The sequence below is a fragment of the Pelodiscus sinensis genome, chromosome 2 (genome assembly GCF_052426305.1).
Source record: "Pelodiscus sinensis isolate ZL-2025 chromosome 2, ASM5242630v1, whole genome shotgun sequence".
NCBI lineage: Eukaryota > Metazoa > Chordata > Testudines > Trionychidae > Pelodiscus > Pelodiscus sinensis.
The window spans coordinates 243179936-243199071 of NC_143053.1; the positions used below are offsets into that span (position 1 = coordinate 243179936).

The 19136-nt window shown below is 44.7% G+C and overlaps 1 protein-coding gene across 4 annotated transcripts in view; it reads right to left on the reverse strand.

Annotated features, from left to right (window-relative positions):
- Positions 1-19136, reverse strand: part of RNF32 (ring finger protein 32) — a 56624-nt gene that overhangs the window by 15690 nt on the left and 21798 nt on the right. For all 4 annotated transcript variants that reach the window (XM_075922753.2, XM_075922752.2, XM_089776780.1 and 1 more), the window contains 2 exons: positions 18781-18905; positions 18431-18539 (listed from right to left, as the gene is read on the reverse strand). In XM_075922753.2, the coding sequence (XP_075778868.1) occupies positions 18431-18539; positions 18781-18905 (234 nt within the window). The remainder of the gene's footprint in view (positions 1-18430; positions 18540-18780; positions 18906-19136) is intronic.

A 19136-nucleotide genomic window follows, 5' to 3' on the forward strand; every position in this document is an offset into this window, starting at 1 on the left:
TGCACTGGTTCCCTGAATACCTCCCCCACGGTGGAGCTGAGCCCCGTTTCCCTGCATCTCTCCCCAAGCCCCGCAAAAGTGCTGAGCCCAGCTCTGATTTCCTGCCCCTCCCTCCCCTTGAGTCTAGCCCCGGTTCCCTGCACCTCCCTCCTCCTGTAGCTGCTCTGAGTTCCGCACCTCTCCCTCCCTCCCTCCCTCCCTCCTCGCAGCCCAGCTCAGCCTAGCACCCTGCACCTCCCCACTCTGGCAGCCCAACTCAGCCCAACACCCCTCAACTCTGCAACCCAGCTGACCTCCGTTTCTCTGCACCTCCCCCAAAACCACACAGACATGCTGAGCCCAGCGTTGATTCCCTGCCCCTCCCTCCCTCCTTCCCCTTGAGTCCAGCGCTAGGTTCCTGGCACCTCCCTCCTTCTGCAGCCCAGCTGAGTCCCAGCACCCCCCTAGCATGGTGCCTGGAGGCAACTGCCCCCCCCCACTTCCCTCCTAGCTACGCCTCTGCACCTCATGCCAGAGCACCACGGCCCCACTCCCATTCTGGTACGCAGGGCAGCCACCTGCCATGCAGCCCTGGGAGCAGCTGGGGCCGTGGTTGCTGGCACCAGGACTGCAGTTCTAAAAATAGCACTGCAGTCGCAGCATATGGGGCTGTAGTTTGAGCCAGGGCTGCAGTGGTATTTTTAGTGCCACAATCCCAGCCTCAGCTGCTCCAGGAGCAGGGTCGCATGGCAGGCAGGAATGGGATCGAGGCTGTGTTGTGGGGCGGCTGCTCCAGCTGCCTCTGGGGACAGGGCCGAAGGTGCATTGCTACTGGGGCTGCAGCCATGTGGCGGGTAGTGATTGCTGCTGGGGATTGGGGTTGCGGAGCTGGTGGGAGGCTGCTGCTGCCACCAGGAATGGAGGCCACATGGCTGGCGGGCAATTGCTGCAACTGGGGATCTGGGCTGTGTGGCTGGTAGGGAGCCACTGCCTCTGGAGGTTTTTGGTATTTTTTTGGCCTGGCCTGGGGCGGACTGGCAATCAAAATAGGCCCAGGAAATTGGTTGAGAATGGCCCACTTTTTCACATCAAAGAATTTTTTAAAAATTTACTTTAACCCCCATTAGCCACACCCCTGACCCGTTAACCATGCCCCTGACCCGTTAGCCACACCCCGACTCCCATTAGCCAGGCCTCTGGAGGTAACACTCTCAGGGCAAGATGGACACATGACCAGAAGTAAAGGGTGTCATGTGACCCCTCTCTAAGGACTTTTCCCATCATCCTTCTACCAATAGGGATGAGTTTGGCCCCCACCCAACTCCCCTCATGCAACTATCCTGCAATTGTATTAACCCAACGAGTGTGACATTAACAAGGGGGCAGAGATGCTGGGGGGAGTGTTCCCTTTAAGAGTTTCCTCCCATGAGCAGAATGAATTTTGTGTTGTGCACCAGTACTGAGTTCATGTGGCTTGTTTGGATGTGACACTGTGGCACCCAAGTTATTAATAAATATCTTATAAACTGTGCAGAAGGGCCAGTGTAGACAGCTCAGATTTGTTTTGTGCAAAAAAGCCCCGATCGCGAAAATGGCAATCGGGGCTTTTTTGCGGAAAAGCGCATCTAGATTGGCACGGACGCTTTTCCGCAAAAAGTACTCTTGCGGAAAAGCGTCCGTGCCAATCTAGACACTCTTTTCCGCAAATGCTTTTAACGAAAAACTTTTTCATTAAAAGCATTTGCGGAAAATCATGCCAGTCTAGACGTAGCCCATGGGAATAGGAATTGCCATATGAATCAGACCCAAGGGCCATCTAGTTCAGTATCCTGCCTCTGATAGGATACTGAAGAACATGGCTTTGATGCTTCAGTGTCAGAATTTGGAAAAAACTTCCCTCTCCCCTTCTCCTTTTCTCATATTAGGGATCATCCTAGTCTTTAATAATTGGTTTAAGACTCAACACTTGAAAATAGTACTCCTTCCAAAATATGTATTAATGTATTTATTATGGAAAAATCAGCCTGCAAAGAGTTAAATCAACTCTAAACCTCCCAGCAGAAGTGTGAGATGGCATGTTTACAAGTATTCCATATCCTGGGACTTACCTTCCAAATGTATGGCATTTTGAGAATCAGGACTGTGGGACACTTATTAGTAAGAAGACAAGTTAGTATTTTATGGATTATAACAGTTAATCCTCAAAAACATTCTGGGAAACTCTCCAGGTATTTACATGGCTACCCTAAGCCTAGTACCTGATGAGGATAGTCACTTTGTACCAAACCTTCCAATTCTCCCAAAACTAAGTGAGACCTTAAGATCTCTCTAAAAAGTAAAGCTAGTTCTCTTTAGTTCCATCCTACAGTTTTTCAGGTGTGGCTCTGGGTTTTGTAATGGTTTCAAAGGACTGCTAAAAACATTAAACTGTCATATTTTTAAGGCTGAGAAGTATTTTTTTGCAGTTGGGTCCAAAGGCACCAACCATGCCTGCCTGATGCCCTGTTATGCTAAAGGCTGTACAAAACTGCCCCAAAGCAATTATGGACTGGGGTGCAAAAAGTAGGTATAACAAGGAACGCTAGGGAAAAAGAAGAAAGTAACAATAAAGCCTGGACTGTACACACACTTGCTCCCAGTTAGCTAAAGGTGTCAGCTTTTAAATCAGTTTAACTAAACCAGTGTTTCTCAAAGTGGTCTGTGAAACCTCTTTGAGAAACATGCTAACTGGCCATTCCAATATGTTTATATACCAACTCCGTGGCCACAGAGACTCGTGGCGCCCATTGGCTCTGGTTCAAGGCGGGGAGGCAGCCAGAACACCGGCTCCTGCCTGTCCCATTCCCTCATTGTCTCTGTGGGATGCAGCTGGGGGAGCGGGACAGGTGGCTCCGCAAGGCTGACACACGCGGTGCACCAGCTTAAAAGCTGGTTCCCCAAATGTATCAGCTTTTGCCGGTCCCCTCCCATGCTGCTGCCTCTGATAGAGAGGGAGCAGCATGGGGAGCAGGAGGCTCTGCAGGAGCTTATATGTGCAGGCAGCTGGCTTGGGTGTACCAACTCTTGCCTGTCCCACTCACAATGTGTGCTACTGCCTCTCTCTATCAGAGGGAGTGGCGTGGGAGGGGCAGGCAGCTGCCCTGGATCCGGTGCTTGTGAGGAGTCAGCTTTAAAGCAGAATCAGCTCCGCCCTCCCCTCACTCACTTGCTGTTTCTGATATAGAGGCAGTGGGGGGAGGAGTGCATATAGTTGACAAGATTAATCAATAAGACCAGGCTTATTGGTTAATCATGTAGTCATCTACATGTTGACATCCCTCGTATATGGTGATATGAAAAAGGTGCCATGAAGGTCAAAGGAGAAAAAAACAATCTCTCAATCCAGAGAGAGAATTATCGCTGCTAGGGTTTCTATTCTGAGCCAAAGGTGTTCAAAATTCTGAGGTTCAGAATTGGTTCTCATTCCTGGAGGGTTGTGCCATTCTTCTAGTCTGGCAGCAGGCTTTGTGAGTCCACCGAGCCATCTATTATATTTTCTCCTTGTTTCAGCTGTATAAATGTCCAGCGACTGTAGTGTTGCCCAGGGATATTTAAATGACTAAAAGGACCATCCATGGTATTACTAAACAACCTGGATATCTTGAAGGGAAAGTACTCAAAGGTATTTTGTATCTTGAGGGGGATACGCTTACTGCAATAGCCATGCAATGTATACTAGTATAAATGGCATCAAGTGAGGCCTGAAGACGTGCTTAGGCACTTGTCTGGCCTTCTGTTATGAGGGCTTCAAATCGTTCCCTCTGATCCAGAGGCAAGTGTTCAATAATAGATGAAAACTTTGAACAACTGGTAAAATATGTTGCCATCAGGGCTTAATAGCTGGCTATTCTGAACTTCAAAGAAGCTGAAAAGTAGCTGTTGCAGCCCAGAAGATCGAATCATTTTAGCTCGTCAGATAGGACTGATGTTGCTTGTTCTGTCAGTTAACAGCCTTGACAAGTAGGGAGTGTGGTATAGGGTGGGAGAAAAAATACTCTAAGCTTCTGGGTTGGAGGTAATATTTTTTGTCAGCTCATGTAAGCCATTTGTAGCCAGAGTTTGCTACATCGTATGTGCTGGGGCCACCAGAACATTGTTGATGGGCAAGATGATTTTTCTCTGACGAGATGCAAGAAGGATGTCCAACAGGGACTGTTGGGGCTCTTGTATTTCTTCCAATAGAATTTGCAGGGTCTCTGCTATAAGTTTCATAAAATGTTGAAATCGCTGATGTAGGATGATGACAGATGCATGACAACTTAGAGGAGGAGGACTTGTTGAAGGTGATGTTTCTTCTTCCTCTATAACATCCTGTGCAGCAGAATCCAAGGTCAGCAGTTGTTGCTCATGAGTGCCTGCTTACAAGATACAACTCCAAAGAACTAGTCACCATAAAAGGCCTAGAGTTCCAATAAGCCAGTATGGTAAGGAATAAGGGAAGGAGGCAGGGTTTTGAGGTTGTTCATCCTATAGTTGCCAGTTATATCTCTTGCTGTGAGTTTCCTCCTCAGTGTATACCTGGTACTGGGGTCCAGAGAGGGTCTGGAGATTGCACTGGTAACTTCAAAGAGATTGTATGGGACAGTGAGCATATTGGTACCAGAGACTGAGCTACCATTAAGATGGTAGGAACTGAAGTGTAAATAATATCCAGGAGGTGAGTTGGTACTGGCAATGGAAGTGTCTCAGTACCACACAGAAATGGTGGTTCAGGCTCTTCCAACAATTCTAATATCCTCATGGAATGGGAACCTGAATGATTCTGGGTGGGGAAGCTCAGGAGTCAGTATTTTGGGTAGTATTGGAGACGGTACGAAAGTGTGATCAGTGTGCCCTTCGCATTTGGCTACAGAAGACAGCACCAGTGACCATGTCAGCTTGGCTCTTAAGTCCTTGTATTTTAAAGACACTGAGTCCAGTGCTGACGCTGTTAAGTTTTTACCTGACATGAACTTGGTTGGCATGGTTTACTTAGCTGGTGCCACGATCTTAGAACTGGAAGGGATGAGAACCTCAGCGCTATCTGTATCAGGATATGAAGTCTCTTGAGACCTACACTAAGGAAATGACTTTCCCCCCTTCCTTTGTCCTATTCTGGAGAATGAGATCTCTTCTTCTTAGAGGGTCTGGAGTGCTGTGAAGGGCCCTTAGGCTGTGGCTCTGATCAAGCAGATTCGAGATACAGGGGCGGGGGATGAACTGGACCCCACAAGTCTCAGAGTACTCCATCAACAGGAGTTTTTGCTTCTGAACTTGAGTAGAGCTCATATATGGCAAGGCATGAGTCTCTCCCAGGCAGAGGTGGCAGCTTAAATGCTTATCACTGAACGGAAAAGATACGTGACTCATCTGGAAGAGTCTGAAATGCAGGATCTTGGGCATAACTGTACTTGAGTCTATGACCCAAGACCTCAGAGGGCATGAAAAAAAAAGACCCTCATCAGGCTTATGAAGAAAGGAAGGGGGAAACCACCCCCAAAGTGAAAATTGTGCTAAATAACAAAAATAAAATATCAAAAGAAAGATTTAAAAACAACAAATGGTCTTGGTATCACTTTATAGACTAACAACACATGTAGATGGTATCATGAGCTTTTGTGGGCACAGCCCACTTCTTCAGATGACCAGAGTTTTGAGTTTAGGATGGGCAGAATAAATAGGGGAGAAGAGAGAGGGAGGAAGGAAAAAAAAAGGTAGGGGGCGGGAAACAAGGAGCAGAGGGTATGAAAATATCAAAGGAAAAAACAAGTAGGCAGAACTGGTAACCTATAATCACCTAAAGATTGGATAGTTAAAAGAAGCAAATAAGGATCATAGGATAACAATTAGATAGGAAGGGTACTAAGGCAAGAATCTACACAGACAAAGAGCTGTTGGCACCTTCATTGACTGTTAGGTTGATAATGTCCCAGCCATCCGTTATCTCGATTGAAGAGGTCATCAGTGTGGAAAATTGAATTTGTGGATGAACTGTTCCAACACCACTCTGTGTATTTCACTTTTAGAACTGGTTTGTGACAAGAAAGCCACCTGGAGATCTTTTAAAGAGTGATTAGGTAGATTGAAGTGTTTTCCAACAGGTTTCTGTATGTTTCCTTTATATATATCTGATTTGTGTCCACTGATTCTTTCCCGTAGGGACTGTACAATTTAGTTCGTCCAATATATATAGAAGTTATGCAGAGCACAATGATATACACAGCCTCAAAAACAATCCTAACATCATAATCAAAGAGGCCAACAAAGGAGGTACTGTAGTCGTCATGAACAGGACAGATTATGAACAGGAGGCAAACAGACAACTCACCAGTACCAGATTCTCATAGACTCATAGACTTTAAGGTCAGAAGGGACCATTATGATCATCTAGTCTGACCCCCTGCACAGAGCAGGCCACAAAATCTCACCCACCCCTCCTAGAATAATCCTCTCACCTATATCTCAGATATTGAAGCCTTCAAATACTTTGAAGACCCCAAGATGCAGAGAATCCTCTAGCTGTGATCTGTACCCCATGCTACAGAGGAAGGCGAAAAACCTCCAGGGCCTCTGCCAATCTACCCTGGAGGAAAATTCCTTCCCGACCCCAAATATGGCGATCAGCTAAACCCTGAGCATGTGGGCAAGACTCATCAGCCAGACACCCAGAAAGTTCTCTATAGTAACTCCTATCATCCCTCCATTGACCTATTTCCCACTGATAATGAATGGTCAATTAGTTACCAAAATCATGTTATCTCATCAAACCATCCCCTTCATAAACCCATCTAGTTTAATCTTGAAACCAGATAGATCTTTTGCCCCCACTACTTCCCTTGGAAGGCCGTTCCAGAACCTCACTCCTCTAATGGTTAGAAACCTTCATCTAATCTCAAGTCTAAACTTCCTACTAGCCAGCTTATATCCATTTGTTCTTGTGTCCCCATTGGTATTAAACTTAAATAATTCCTCTCCCTCCCTGGTATTTATCCCTCTAATATATTTAAAGAGTGCAATCATGTCCCCCCTCAGCCTTCTTTTGGTTAAAGTAAACAAGCCAAGCTCCTTGAGTCTCCTTTCATAAGACAGGTTTTCCATTCCTCGGATCATCCTAGTGGCCCTTCTTTGTACCTGTTCCAGTTTGAATTCATCCTTCTTAAACATGGGAGACCAGAACTGCACACAGTATTCCAAATGGGGTCTCACCAATGCCTTGTATAATGGCACTAACACCTCCTTATCCCTACTGGAAATACCTCGCCTAATACATCCCAAGATCTTATTAGCCTTTTTCACGGCCATGTCACAATGGCGGCTCATAGTCATTCTGTAATCAACCAGGACTCCGAGGTCCTTCTCCTCCTCCGTTACTTCCAACTGATGTATCCCCAGCTTATAACTAAAATTCTTATTAATCCCTAAATGCATAACCTTACACTTCTCACTATTAAATTTCATCTTATTGCTATCACTCCAATTTACAAGATCATCCAGATCTTCCTGTATGATATCCTGATCCTTTTCTGAATTGGCAATAGCTCCCAACTTTTTGTCATCCGCAAATTTTATTAGGACACTTCCACTTTTGGTGCCAAGATCAGCAATAAAAAGATTAAATAAAATTGGCCCCAAAACTGATCCCTGAGGAACTCCACTAGTAACTCCTCCAACCTGACAGTTCACCTTTCAATATGACCTGCTGTAGTCTCCCCTTTAACCAGTTGCTTATCCACCTCTCAACTTTCATATTAATCCCTATCTTTTCTAATTTAACCAATAATTCCCCATGTGGTACTGTATCAAATGCCTTACTAAAGTCGAGGTAGATTAGATCCACTGCATTTCCTTTATCTAAAAAATCTGTTACTTTCTCAAAAAAGGAAATCAGGTTGGTTTGGCACGACCTACCTTTTGTAAAACCATGTTGTAATTTGTCCCAATTGCCATTAGCCTCAATGTCTCTAACTACTTTCTCCTTCAAAATTTTTTCCAGGATCTTACATATTACAAATGTCAAATTAACAGGCCTATAGTTACCCGGGTCACTTTTTTTCCCTTTCTTAAAAATCGGAACTATATTAGCAATTCTCCAGTCAAATGGTACAACCCCTGAGTTTAGAGATTTATTAAAAATTTGCGCTAATGGACTTGCAAGTTCATGTGCCAATTCCTTTAATATTCTTGGATGAAGATTATCTGGGCCCCCCGATTTACTCCCATTAAACTGTTCAAGTTTGGCTTTTACCTCGGATATGGTAATATCTACCTCCTTATCTTTAGTCCCATTTGTTAAGTTACCATTATCCCTAAGCTCTTCATTAGCCTCATTAAATACTGAAGCAAAGTATTTGTTCAAATATTGGGCCATTCCTAGATTATCCTTAACCTCCACTCCATCCTTAGTAATTAGCGGTCCTATTTCTTCTTTTTTTGTTTTTTTCCCCCCTATTTATATGGCTATAAAACCTTTTACTATTGGTTTTAATTCCCTTTGCAAGGTCCAACTCTACCTGACTTTTAGCCTTTCTCACTTTATCCCTACATGCTCTAACCTCAATAAGGTAGCTTTCTTTACTGATCCCTCCCATTTTCCACTCCTTATATGCTTTCTGCTTTTTCTTAATCACCTCTCTGAGATGCTTGCTCATCCAGCTTGGTCTAACACACCTGCCTATAAATTTTTTCCCTTTTCTAGGGATACAGGCTTCTGACAGCTTCTGCAACTTTAACTTAAAATAATTCCAGGCCTCCTCCACTTTAAGATCCATAATTTCTTTAGTCCAATCAACTTCCCTAACTAATTTCCTTAATTTTCTAAAGTTAGCCCTTTTGAAATCAAAAACCCTAGTCTCAGATTTATTTTTGTTTATCCTTCCATTTAATTTAAACTGAATTAGCTCATGATCACTTGAGCCAAGGTTGTCTCCTACAACCATTTCATCTATGAGGTCCTCGCTACTCACCAAAACCAAATCTAAAATAGCATCCCCCCTTGTTGGTTCAGCAACTACTTGATGAAGGAATTCATCAGCTATCGTATCTAGGAAAATCTGAGCCCTATTATTATTACTAGCACTTGTTCTCCAGTCTATATCTGGAAAGTTGAAATCTCCCATGATTACACAGTTTCCATGAGTATTTACTTCATTAAAAACATTAAAGAGGTCTCTATCCATATCCAAATTGGATCCTGGTGGTCTATAACACACCCCAAGCACTATCCCAGGGGAGGATCTGATAGTTTTCTTCCCCAATGTGATTTTTGCCCAAACGGACTCTGTCTTCTCCATTCCATCACTTTTTATTTCTTTACAATCTACCTCATCTTTGATATACAATGCGACTCCACCACCCTTACCCTTATTTCTGTCTTTCCTAAAATGCACATAACCTTCAATACCTGTACTCCAGTCATGCCTAGTATTCCACCATGTTTCTGTTATTCCTATAATATCTGGTTTCACTTCCTGGACTAGTAGCTCTAGTTCCTCCTTTTTGTTACCTAGGCTCCTCGCATTGGTGTACAAACATCTTAATTTTTGCTGTTTGGCCTCATTCACATTCTTTACCCAATTTGGCACAGACGTTAGACCTCCAATATGACTTATTAGACTAGTATCCATCCCACCCTTCCTCATGTTCATTCTCCTACCTCTACAAGCCTCTCTCCTGTGACCCCACTAAGTGTAACCCCCCAAGGAGATTACCTAGATTTCTGGGACTCTGTCTGCTGGCAGTTCAGGGAGAGGCACATTGTCCCTCGTAGGGAGGGAGAGCCAAGGCAAACTCAGTCTGCCCGGAAACCAATAGGGAGTGAGATGCCCCTCCTGAGGAGTTCAGGAGAGGGGAGAAGCCATTTTTGTTGGGGGGGGAGGGGTGAGTCTGGAGCCAGCCAAGGCAAGGGCAGGGCTGGCTGTGTGGGGAGCTCGTAAGCCCCAGGCCTGCATGCAGGGTTTCTCCTGAGAATTGGCCTCTAGGGACCCAATAGCAAGATCCCTCAGCTGGACTTTTCCTTTCTCCATTCCTGATTCTCAGTTTGTAGAGTTTGCTGGGAAACTTCCCCAGCCAGGCTGAGGTAGCCCTCCAGCTCCCTAGGTGAGCCCAGTCACAACATGGTCAGCTCTGCTCTGTCTGCTAGTTCAGGGCTGCTGCCTGCTCTGTGTGTGTCTGGATGCTGGGCTAGGAGACTACAGTTTGGATTTTAGTACAGTTGTGTAATCTGCATCTTGAGTCTTGCACCCCTTTGTGATGAGGGGAAATCCTGGGACCGAAGCAGTCTGATTCCTGCCTGAAGAGGATCCTTGCTAGCAGAGATCAGCCCCTCTGCAGTGACTGAGGAGTCCACAGTCATCTCTGAACCTGAGGATCATTCATGGAGTTTGTGAGTGCTCCATCTTTTAGTCAGTCATTCAGGGAATTTGTTTTGGGGACCTCCTACTCCCTGAACTGTATCCTCAAGCCAGGGAGTAAGGATTTGGGGATTTTATAACCTGCTGCATATTAAACCTGTGGAGGGATTTGCCACCTCATCCAGCTTATGAGTCCTTTGGCCTGTACTGAACCCAGTCAGCCACACTGCTAAACCACTGCAGAGAAGAATTTTGTGGTCATAGGTCATCAAGGGCCCCAACAACGCACGCGTACCAATGGGACACTAAGCTTACATTTGCTACATCAAGTCACATGACTGGAGTAAGTCAGAGGTATTAGTCACGTGGGCACCAGTGAACTTAAAAATAGTGTTTTACCCTGTTATGTTATATTTATCTCCTGTTTAATATAATTATTGTGTTGAATATATTGTATGTGCTTGTGTTATTTCTTGGAAGTCTCCAACTATCTGGCAAGTAAGTGGGGATTACCCTGTGGTTAGAATTTTCCTCCCAAGCTGCCCTGGTGACCCTGCCAAGAAGGAGTGAGAGGGGTGTAGAGGCACTGCCAAATAAATTCATAGGGAAAAATAAAGAGGATACACCCTGCTGAGTGGGTGGTGGGATCCAGAAGAACCCAGACCTGTCCATCAAAACCTGTAAGCAGACTGCCATTAAAGAAGGTAACCGGGTGAAGAGGGGGCACTACATTGTTGGGGCCCTTGATGACCTATGACCACAAAATTCTTCTCTGCAGTGGTTTAGCAGTGTGGCTGACTGGGGGGTGCTATATTGCTTATCCCGCTTGAGAGTCCTTTGGGCTGTACTGAACCCAGTACAACCCCACCAATGTAGCACATTTACAGTAACAAATTTACACTACCAGCCCCACCCCCCAGTCTCCAACCAGGAACTTTCTATCTGCTACCCAAAATACACAAACCTGGAAATCTCGGACGGCTCATCATCTCAAGCATTGGCACACTTGCTAAGAGGAATGAATGACCATGAGGAATGCTTTCTCTGGTGTTCAGAACAAATGCTAGATGCTTTGGAAGACTGCTGGTGATTATAATGCTCAGTGGTCTCAGCATGGCCATTGAAGCCAGCCCATAAGAAAACTGGGGAGGGATCCAGGACTAGTAATAGAAGGGAGGTTATTGAACCACTCAAAGTCTTGGAGACTGCAAAGTGTCCCTAGGCTGAATAGTTTCAGGAATAGGAGCCCTGAAATGATATTTGGGAGTATGAAGAGTTTTCATCAATATTTTGTAATGGTGGAGAAGATGAGGGTGGAGTGAGGTCTGCCTCTCTGATTACGTGGGAAACCATGAGTTACCAGTGATCCTTGGGATACCAGAGATAATATAGGTTTGTGGTACCAGCAGTCTGAGCTCATTAAAGGAAACTCAGGTTCATCAGAGACGAAAACAGTTCCCTGGAGAATCTGAACTTCAGTGGTACCACATGGGCTTGGGTGAAGAACCAGTGAGCTCCAGAGGTAGAAAGCTGTGATATCAAAGGTGGCACTGATGATGGTGGAATTGCCAAAGTAGGAATGCAGCAGTCCATGCACAAGGTACCAACTTCTTAGGTGCAGAGTCCTTATTTCTAGTACTCCGCTCATGCTTCAATGTTGCTAGAAGCTTGGTACCAAGTGATGGGTATCAGTGTTCTCTGTAAGCTGTGCTCTCAGGAGAGATTTAAATGCCACCCAGCTGATTAGCAGACAGCCCATAGCTGCCCACAGCTGACAGCATGTGTTTCTACTGGTGGTGCACATGCCGTGGTATGCATAACAATTTATTCTGCACATGGACGGAAAAAATTAGAGGGAACATTGATGGGTACCCTGCAATTTCTATGAGTCTGTGGACTTTGATTTGGAAGTCTTGGTACCAGGACCATGCAGAGTCTCTGTTTTGAGGCGTACAGGGTTTCTGCTGCAGCAGATCTTTTTAGAACAATGTTTGCTCTGAGGAGATTTCATGGATTTCCTAAATGAGGCCTACCCTGTGTCTCTAAGGGTGTGTCTACACTGCACCCTTATCTCAAAACAAGCTATGCAATTTGAGCTACACAAATTGCATAGCTTATTTTGAGTTAATTTTGAAATTTTTGAAATTTGGCGCAGTCTACGCAGCACCAAATTTAGAAATAAACCACTATTCCAAAATGTCCCTTAATCCTTGTGGAACAAGGTTTACAGGGATGTTCGAATAGTACACCCAATATTTCAAAAGAGATTTTGAAATAACACACTTGTTCAGAAGTACCCCGAAATAGCACTGCTATCTAGACGTACCCTAACAGGTTTGGAGGTTAAATCCATTAATAGCATTAGCCAGTATGGGTAAAGTATGGTATCCCTAGCCTCTGTTTGTCAGAGGGTGGAGATGGATGGCAGGAGAGAGATCGCTTGATCATTACCTGTTCAGTTCACTCCCTCTGGGACACCTGCCATTGGCCACTGTCGGTAGACAGGATACTGGGCTGGATAGACCTTTGGTCTGATCCAGTATGGCCGTTCTTATGTTTGTGCCTGAAAGCCTTGGAGAGTGAGCAAGCTGCACAGGATGATAGGGCATTGAGTCACTCTGGCTATGGCTACACAGAAAATAAAATCCGGTGGCTGTCCCATGCTAGGGCTCAGGCTGTGTACCTGTTTCACTACTGTGTAAACTTCCAGGCTTGGACTGGAGCCTGAGCTTTGGGATTTTCCCACTCCTCATATTTTTCTTTGCTGTGTAGACATACCCTTAAGGAATGAAAGCTGAGCAGAGGGAGTGCTCCTTCATTAGAAGATGAATTTTTATTTTTCTCTCTCTCTTTTAGAACAACTTTTGAAAGTTGTATGGAACTTGCATTAGCAGGCATGCATATATATATATATATATATATCAAAGGTGGTGCATACAACGTGAATGGCCACCACTAACTGCACTAATTGAGAAGGACTCATGGGAAATAAGGCAAGGTTTGAAGTGTGGAGATGTAGGCAAACCCTAACAAAACAGGCTTCGCTGAGGACTTCTCTTACTGTTGAGAGGGATTTGGGGGCCTGGGAGGGGATTGGGAGTGTATGTCTGTGTGTGTACAGTAATTCCTCATTTAACATGTGCCCGCTTAACACGTTTTCGTGATAGCACGATTTTTTTTTTAGGGAACGTTTTCTGAATTACACGACTGTCCCCGGAATAACACGATTTCCCCAGCTGGCCTGTTGCTGGCGGCTGCGCGGGGCTTCCCCCGCCTCCCTGCAAAGCGGTGAAGGGTCCGCTGCTCGCCGTGCTGTTCCCCAGAGACTCCCCCCGCTTGCCAGACGCAGTGCGGGTCCCAGCAGACCCGTCACAGGGGCATACTCCCAACCCAATCCCCCTCCCCTCTCTTCCCCTTCACTTCCCCAGAGCCAAACACCTCCCCTCCCTGCTGTAACCCAGTCCCCTTTCTCCCCCAACCTTACGTCCCGGTCCCAACAGACACCACTGCTTGAAACGCAACCCCCACGTTTTTCATTATTTTCAGTGGGAAAATTGACCCCGCATAACACGTTTTCACTTAACACGATCATTTTCTGAAACATATCTACCGTGTTAAATGAGGAATTACTGTATATATAAGGGGCCAAAAGCCTTGGATAGGTAAAAAAAAGAAATGCACTTTAAACTAACTAAAGAAATAAGATATAAACCACAAAAGAATAAAACTGACTAAAGACTAGTTAACAAGTAGAATCACAAATGAATCCTGCAGATGCTCCTTCTCAGGGAAAAGGGTTTGAGAAGGAACTGAGGGCAATTTATCCAGCTCGGCCAATATACCCTTGGTACAGGACATGAAGTTATCTAGGGTACATGCACATACTGGACAGACACAGATGCCAAAAATCTCCAATCAAAGAAGCATGCACACTTCAATTGGAGCATCTATAGAGAGACTACTCTATGAACTAGCCTCACTTCTTCTGCTTGTTGTATAAGGCGAAAGCCCTAAAGTGATTATATTCTCACTTCTGAGCTGGATTTGGAAGATTTGTTACAGCGTTCTGGCACTGGACTATGAGTCCAATTTTTGAAGCAGTTATGAAAGACCAATGACTAATAACAAAATCTGCAATTAATTTCTTTTACTACCATATCTGCTTAATGTACTTTTGCAAAAAAAACCCAGATTCCTGGGATCATGAGTGGTGCATCATATAGGTCAGAAGAGGCTCAACCACCATTGCCCAATCCCTGCTTGCTTGCTTATGCCCCGTGCATGCCCTGTGTCCCATACAGGTTTGGGACTGACTAAGAAGGATGTATTCAGCTTCCTAAGGTTCATCAGAAATCCCCCTGGACTCCAGAGAGATTACTGAGGAACTCGAGAAGCTACTTAATACATACTGCCTTCTCAGCCATCCTGGGAATCTGCATGGGGCATATCAAAAGCGTCTTCAGGAAGAATGATAGAATACTAGGACTGGAAGGGACCTTGAGAGGTCATCGAGTCCAGTCCCCTGCCCTCATGGCAGGACCAAATACTGTCTAGACCATCCCTGATAGACATTTATCTAACCTACTCTTAAATATCTCTAGAGATGGAGATTCCACAACCACCCTAGGAAATGTATTCCAGTGTTTAACTACCTTAACAGTTAGGAATTTTTTCCTAACGTCCAACCTAAACCTCCCTTGCTGCAGTTTAAGCCCATTGCTTCTTGTTTTATCCTCAGAGGCCAAGATGAACAAGTTTTCTCTTTTCTCCTTATGACACTCTTTTAGATACCTGAAAACGGCTATCGTGTCCCCCCTCAGTCTTCTCTTTTCCAAACTAAACAAACCCAATTCTTTCAGCCTTCCTTCATAGGTCATGTTCTCTAGACCTTTAATCATTCTTGTTGCTCTTCTCTGGACCCTCTCCAATTTCTCCATATCTTTCTTAAAATGCGGTGCCCAGAACTGGATACAATACTCCAACTGAGGCCTAACCAGCTGTCACGTTACTGGATCTTGAGGGAAGCAGCCAGATCACTGATGCACCTATAGGTGGGGGTGTTGGCCCCAAAAATGGTATAGAAGGGGGGCCATGTGAGGTATTGATTAGTGGAACAATGGCACTTCATGGGCCAAGGACACACCCAAAGAATGGGGGCTGTCACCTGAGAGCAGCCAGCAGGAAACACAGAGATTGGCCTCTGAACAAGTGACCTGCTGCATACAAGAAGAGTCCAGGAAGGAGGTATAAAGAGGCCATGTGGTCGATGCCATTTTGTTCTCAGCTCAGCGCTTCATCCCAGAGGCAGCATTGCAGGGATCGAAGAGCCCGGAAGACCTGTGAACCCATCCTGATGATAGGATGTGCAACAAGAACTTTTAAACCAGCAGCTGTAACATCTCTGCTAGAGCCGGCATCGAGGACTGGGAGATTCGGTGCACGTAATGTACTATTCTTTAACAACCTTACTCTCATACTTTTCTTTATTGTAATAATAAACCTTTAGATATATATTCTAAAGGATTGGCTCAGCGTGATTTGTGGGTAAGATCCAGGGGGTAAATTGACCAGGGATCTGTGGCTGGTTTCTTGGAACCGGACAGAACTTGTTCGGGGTAGGTGGGATTGGGTGCTAGGACCCCCCACCTGTGTATGAGGCCCGGGGCCATCTGGGGCACGGATATTGCTGGGGTGTCGGAGGGGTTTTGCTCGTGAGGCTTCAGGCAGGCAGCTGAAGCGCTCTGTGGGACTGGTTTGTGGCCTGTTTGGAGAGGTCACCAGTCTGGGGGCTGTAAGGAGCCCCGGATTTGAGCAATTCGCCCTGAGCGGACGCCCTCAGCTGTGCCCAGACACGGCCCGGTCCGTCACACCAGCGCAGAGTAGAGCGGAAGAATGACTTCTCGTGTCTTGCTCACAACACACCTGTTAATGCATCCCAGAATCATGTTTGCTTTCTTTGCAACAGCATCACACTGCTGACTCATATTCACCTTGTGGTCCACTATAAGCCCTAGATCCCTTTTTGCCATACTCCTTCCTAGACAGTCGCTTCCCATTCTATATGTGTGAAACTGATTGTTCCTTCCTAAGTGGAGCACTTTACATTTGTCTTTATTAAACTTCATGCTGTTTACCTCAGACCATTTCTCCAATTTGTCCAGATCATTTTGAATTATGACCCTATCCTCCAGAGCAGTCGCAACCCCTCCCAGCTTGGTATCATCTGCAAACTTAATAGAAAATACGCTTATGCCAATTTGTAAATCGTTGATGAAGATATTGAACAGAACCGGTCCCAAAACAGACCCCTTGCAGAACCCCACTCGTTATCCCTTTCCAGCAAGATTGTGAACCATTAATAACTACTCTCTGAGTATGGTTATCCAGCCAATTATGCACCCACCTTATAGTAGCCCCATCTAAGTTGTATTTGCCTAGTTTATTGATAAGAATATCATGCGGGACCGTATCAAACGCCTTACTAAAGTCTAGGTATACCACATCAACCACTTCTCCCTTATCCACAAGGCTCGTTATCCTATCAAAGAAAGCTATCAGATTGGTTTGACATGATTTGTTCTTTACAAATCCATGCTGGCTGTTCCCTATCAGCTGGCCACCTTCCAAATGTTTACAGATTATTTCCTTAATTACTTGTTCCATTATCTTCCCTGGCACAGAAGTCAAACTAACTGGTCTGTAGTTTCCTGGGTTGTTCTTATTTCCCTTTTTCTAAAGGGGCACTATATTTGCCCTTTTCTAGTCTTCTAGAATCTCTCCTGTCTCCCATGATTTTCCAAAGATGATAGCTAGAGGCTCAGGGTACGTCTAGACTACATGCCTCTGGCGACAGAGGCATGTAGATTAGGCTACCCGACACAGTAAAATGAAGCGGCGATTTAAATAATCGCCGCTTCATTTAAATTTACATGGCTGCCGCGTTGAGCCGACAAACAGCTGATCAGCTGTTTGTCGGCTCAGCGCGATAGTCTGGACGCTCCCCTGCCGACATTAAAGGGAGTTGTCGACAACCCAGGTATGCCTCCTGGGATGAGGCATACCTGGGTTGTCGACAACTCCCTTTGATGTCGGCAGGGGAGCGTCCAGACTATCGCGCTGAGCCGACAAACAGCTGATCAGCTGTTTGTCGGCTCAACGCGGCAGCCATGTAAATTTAAATGAAGCAGCGATTATTTAAATCGCCGCTTCATTTTACTCTGTCGGGTAGCCTAATCTACATGCCTCTGTCGCCAGAGGCATGTAGTCTAGACGTACCCTCTGATACCTCCTCTAGCAACTCCTTGAGTAGTCTAGGATGCATTTCATCAAGCCCTGGTGACTTGCAGGCATCTAACTTTTCTAGGTGATTTTTAACTTGTTCTTTTTTTATTTTATCTTCTAAACCTACCCCCTTCCCACTAGCATTCACTATATTAGGCATTCCTTCAGACTTCTCGGTGAAGACCGAAACAAAGAAGTCATTAAGCATCTCTGCCATTTCCAAGTTTCCTGTTACTGTTTCTCCCTCCTCACTGAGCAGTGGGCCTACCCTCTCCTTAGTCTTCCTCTTGCTTCTAATGTATTTATAAAATGCTTAAAGAAATGCTTTTCCCCCGGGCATCTTGGAGTCTGAGGAGGCGAGAAGCAGCTGGCCTGTGGCTCCTCCAGGGAGATGGAGGGGCTTCAGGGCTTTGGCCAACCTGAGGCTCCTCCAGCAGAGGAAGAGGCAGCCAGTAGGTTTCAGGGCTCTGGCCACAGAATGGGGGGGAGGAGGGGGGCAGAGAAGGGTGCTAAAGGGGCAGAGTGTGGGGCTAGCCTCCCCAAAGGGGAAGGAAGGGCTCCACCCACTGCCCATGCCTAGGTTTTATGAAAAAGGAAAAGAAAAATCCAAAATAAAAAGAAAAGAAATACTGTTACTGTGGTAAGCACGGGTTAGTTCTTATATAAAACACAGCCATAAGCTAGCTTTTGTCACTTTTTGCCCCTAGAAAAGGATTGATTGAGGATTTGGGAACATCTGATTTAACAGAAGACTTTAAAAAAACAGAACATTAACTAAGACTGAAGAAACAAATGCAACATACCTTTGCTTCAAAGAATTTTTTTCTTAATTTGCTATCTTGAGGAGGTACTGTTTTTCGCAAGTTTTTATACCATTTTCTAACTATATACCCTCTCCAGCAAGCTTGGATTCTATTGAAAACAGAATGTCAATGTTCAGCAAATGGAAACACAAATTTAAAGTGAGCAAAATTAAGAATTATTTTACTAATTACCTGAAATACAACCATTTGAAATATTTTTAAATTGCTTTTCACACTCTTAAACATTTACAGTGCACCCACCTATGCTAAATTTTCAGTATTTAACTTGGAGCTATATAGCAAAATAAATATTGTTCATTGACAACAGCTCGATTGGAAGTAATCCTTACCTCGTTATACACTTTATTTTAAAAAGACGTGCCCCATCATGTATTACCCTGGTCTGATACTGCTTCTTTCTACACAAAGGACAGGTCTTTTTACCTGCAAACTTTTCAAAAGCTTTCAGGCATTCCTAGAAAAATATTACATTTTAAAATGTAACTAGTCACTCAATTTGTAGATGTAATGTTAATTTTTTCTCAAGTAAACAAAATTCACTTTAGCTTATGGAAAGTGAACATTTTTTGCTCTTTCATGAATTCAAAATAGCATATATTTACAAGAATACACTTATATAATAAACTACTAGAAATAAAAAAAGGATGATACATCTTTTAATACTTAGCTTAATTCATAATATTTG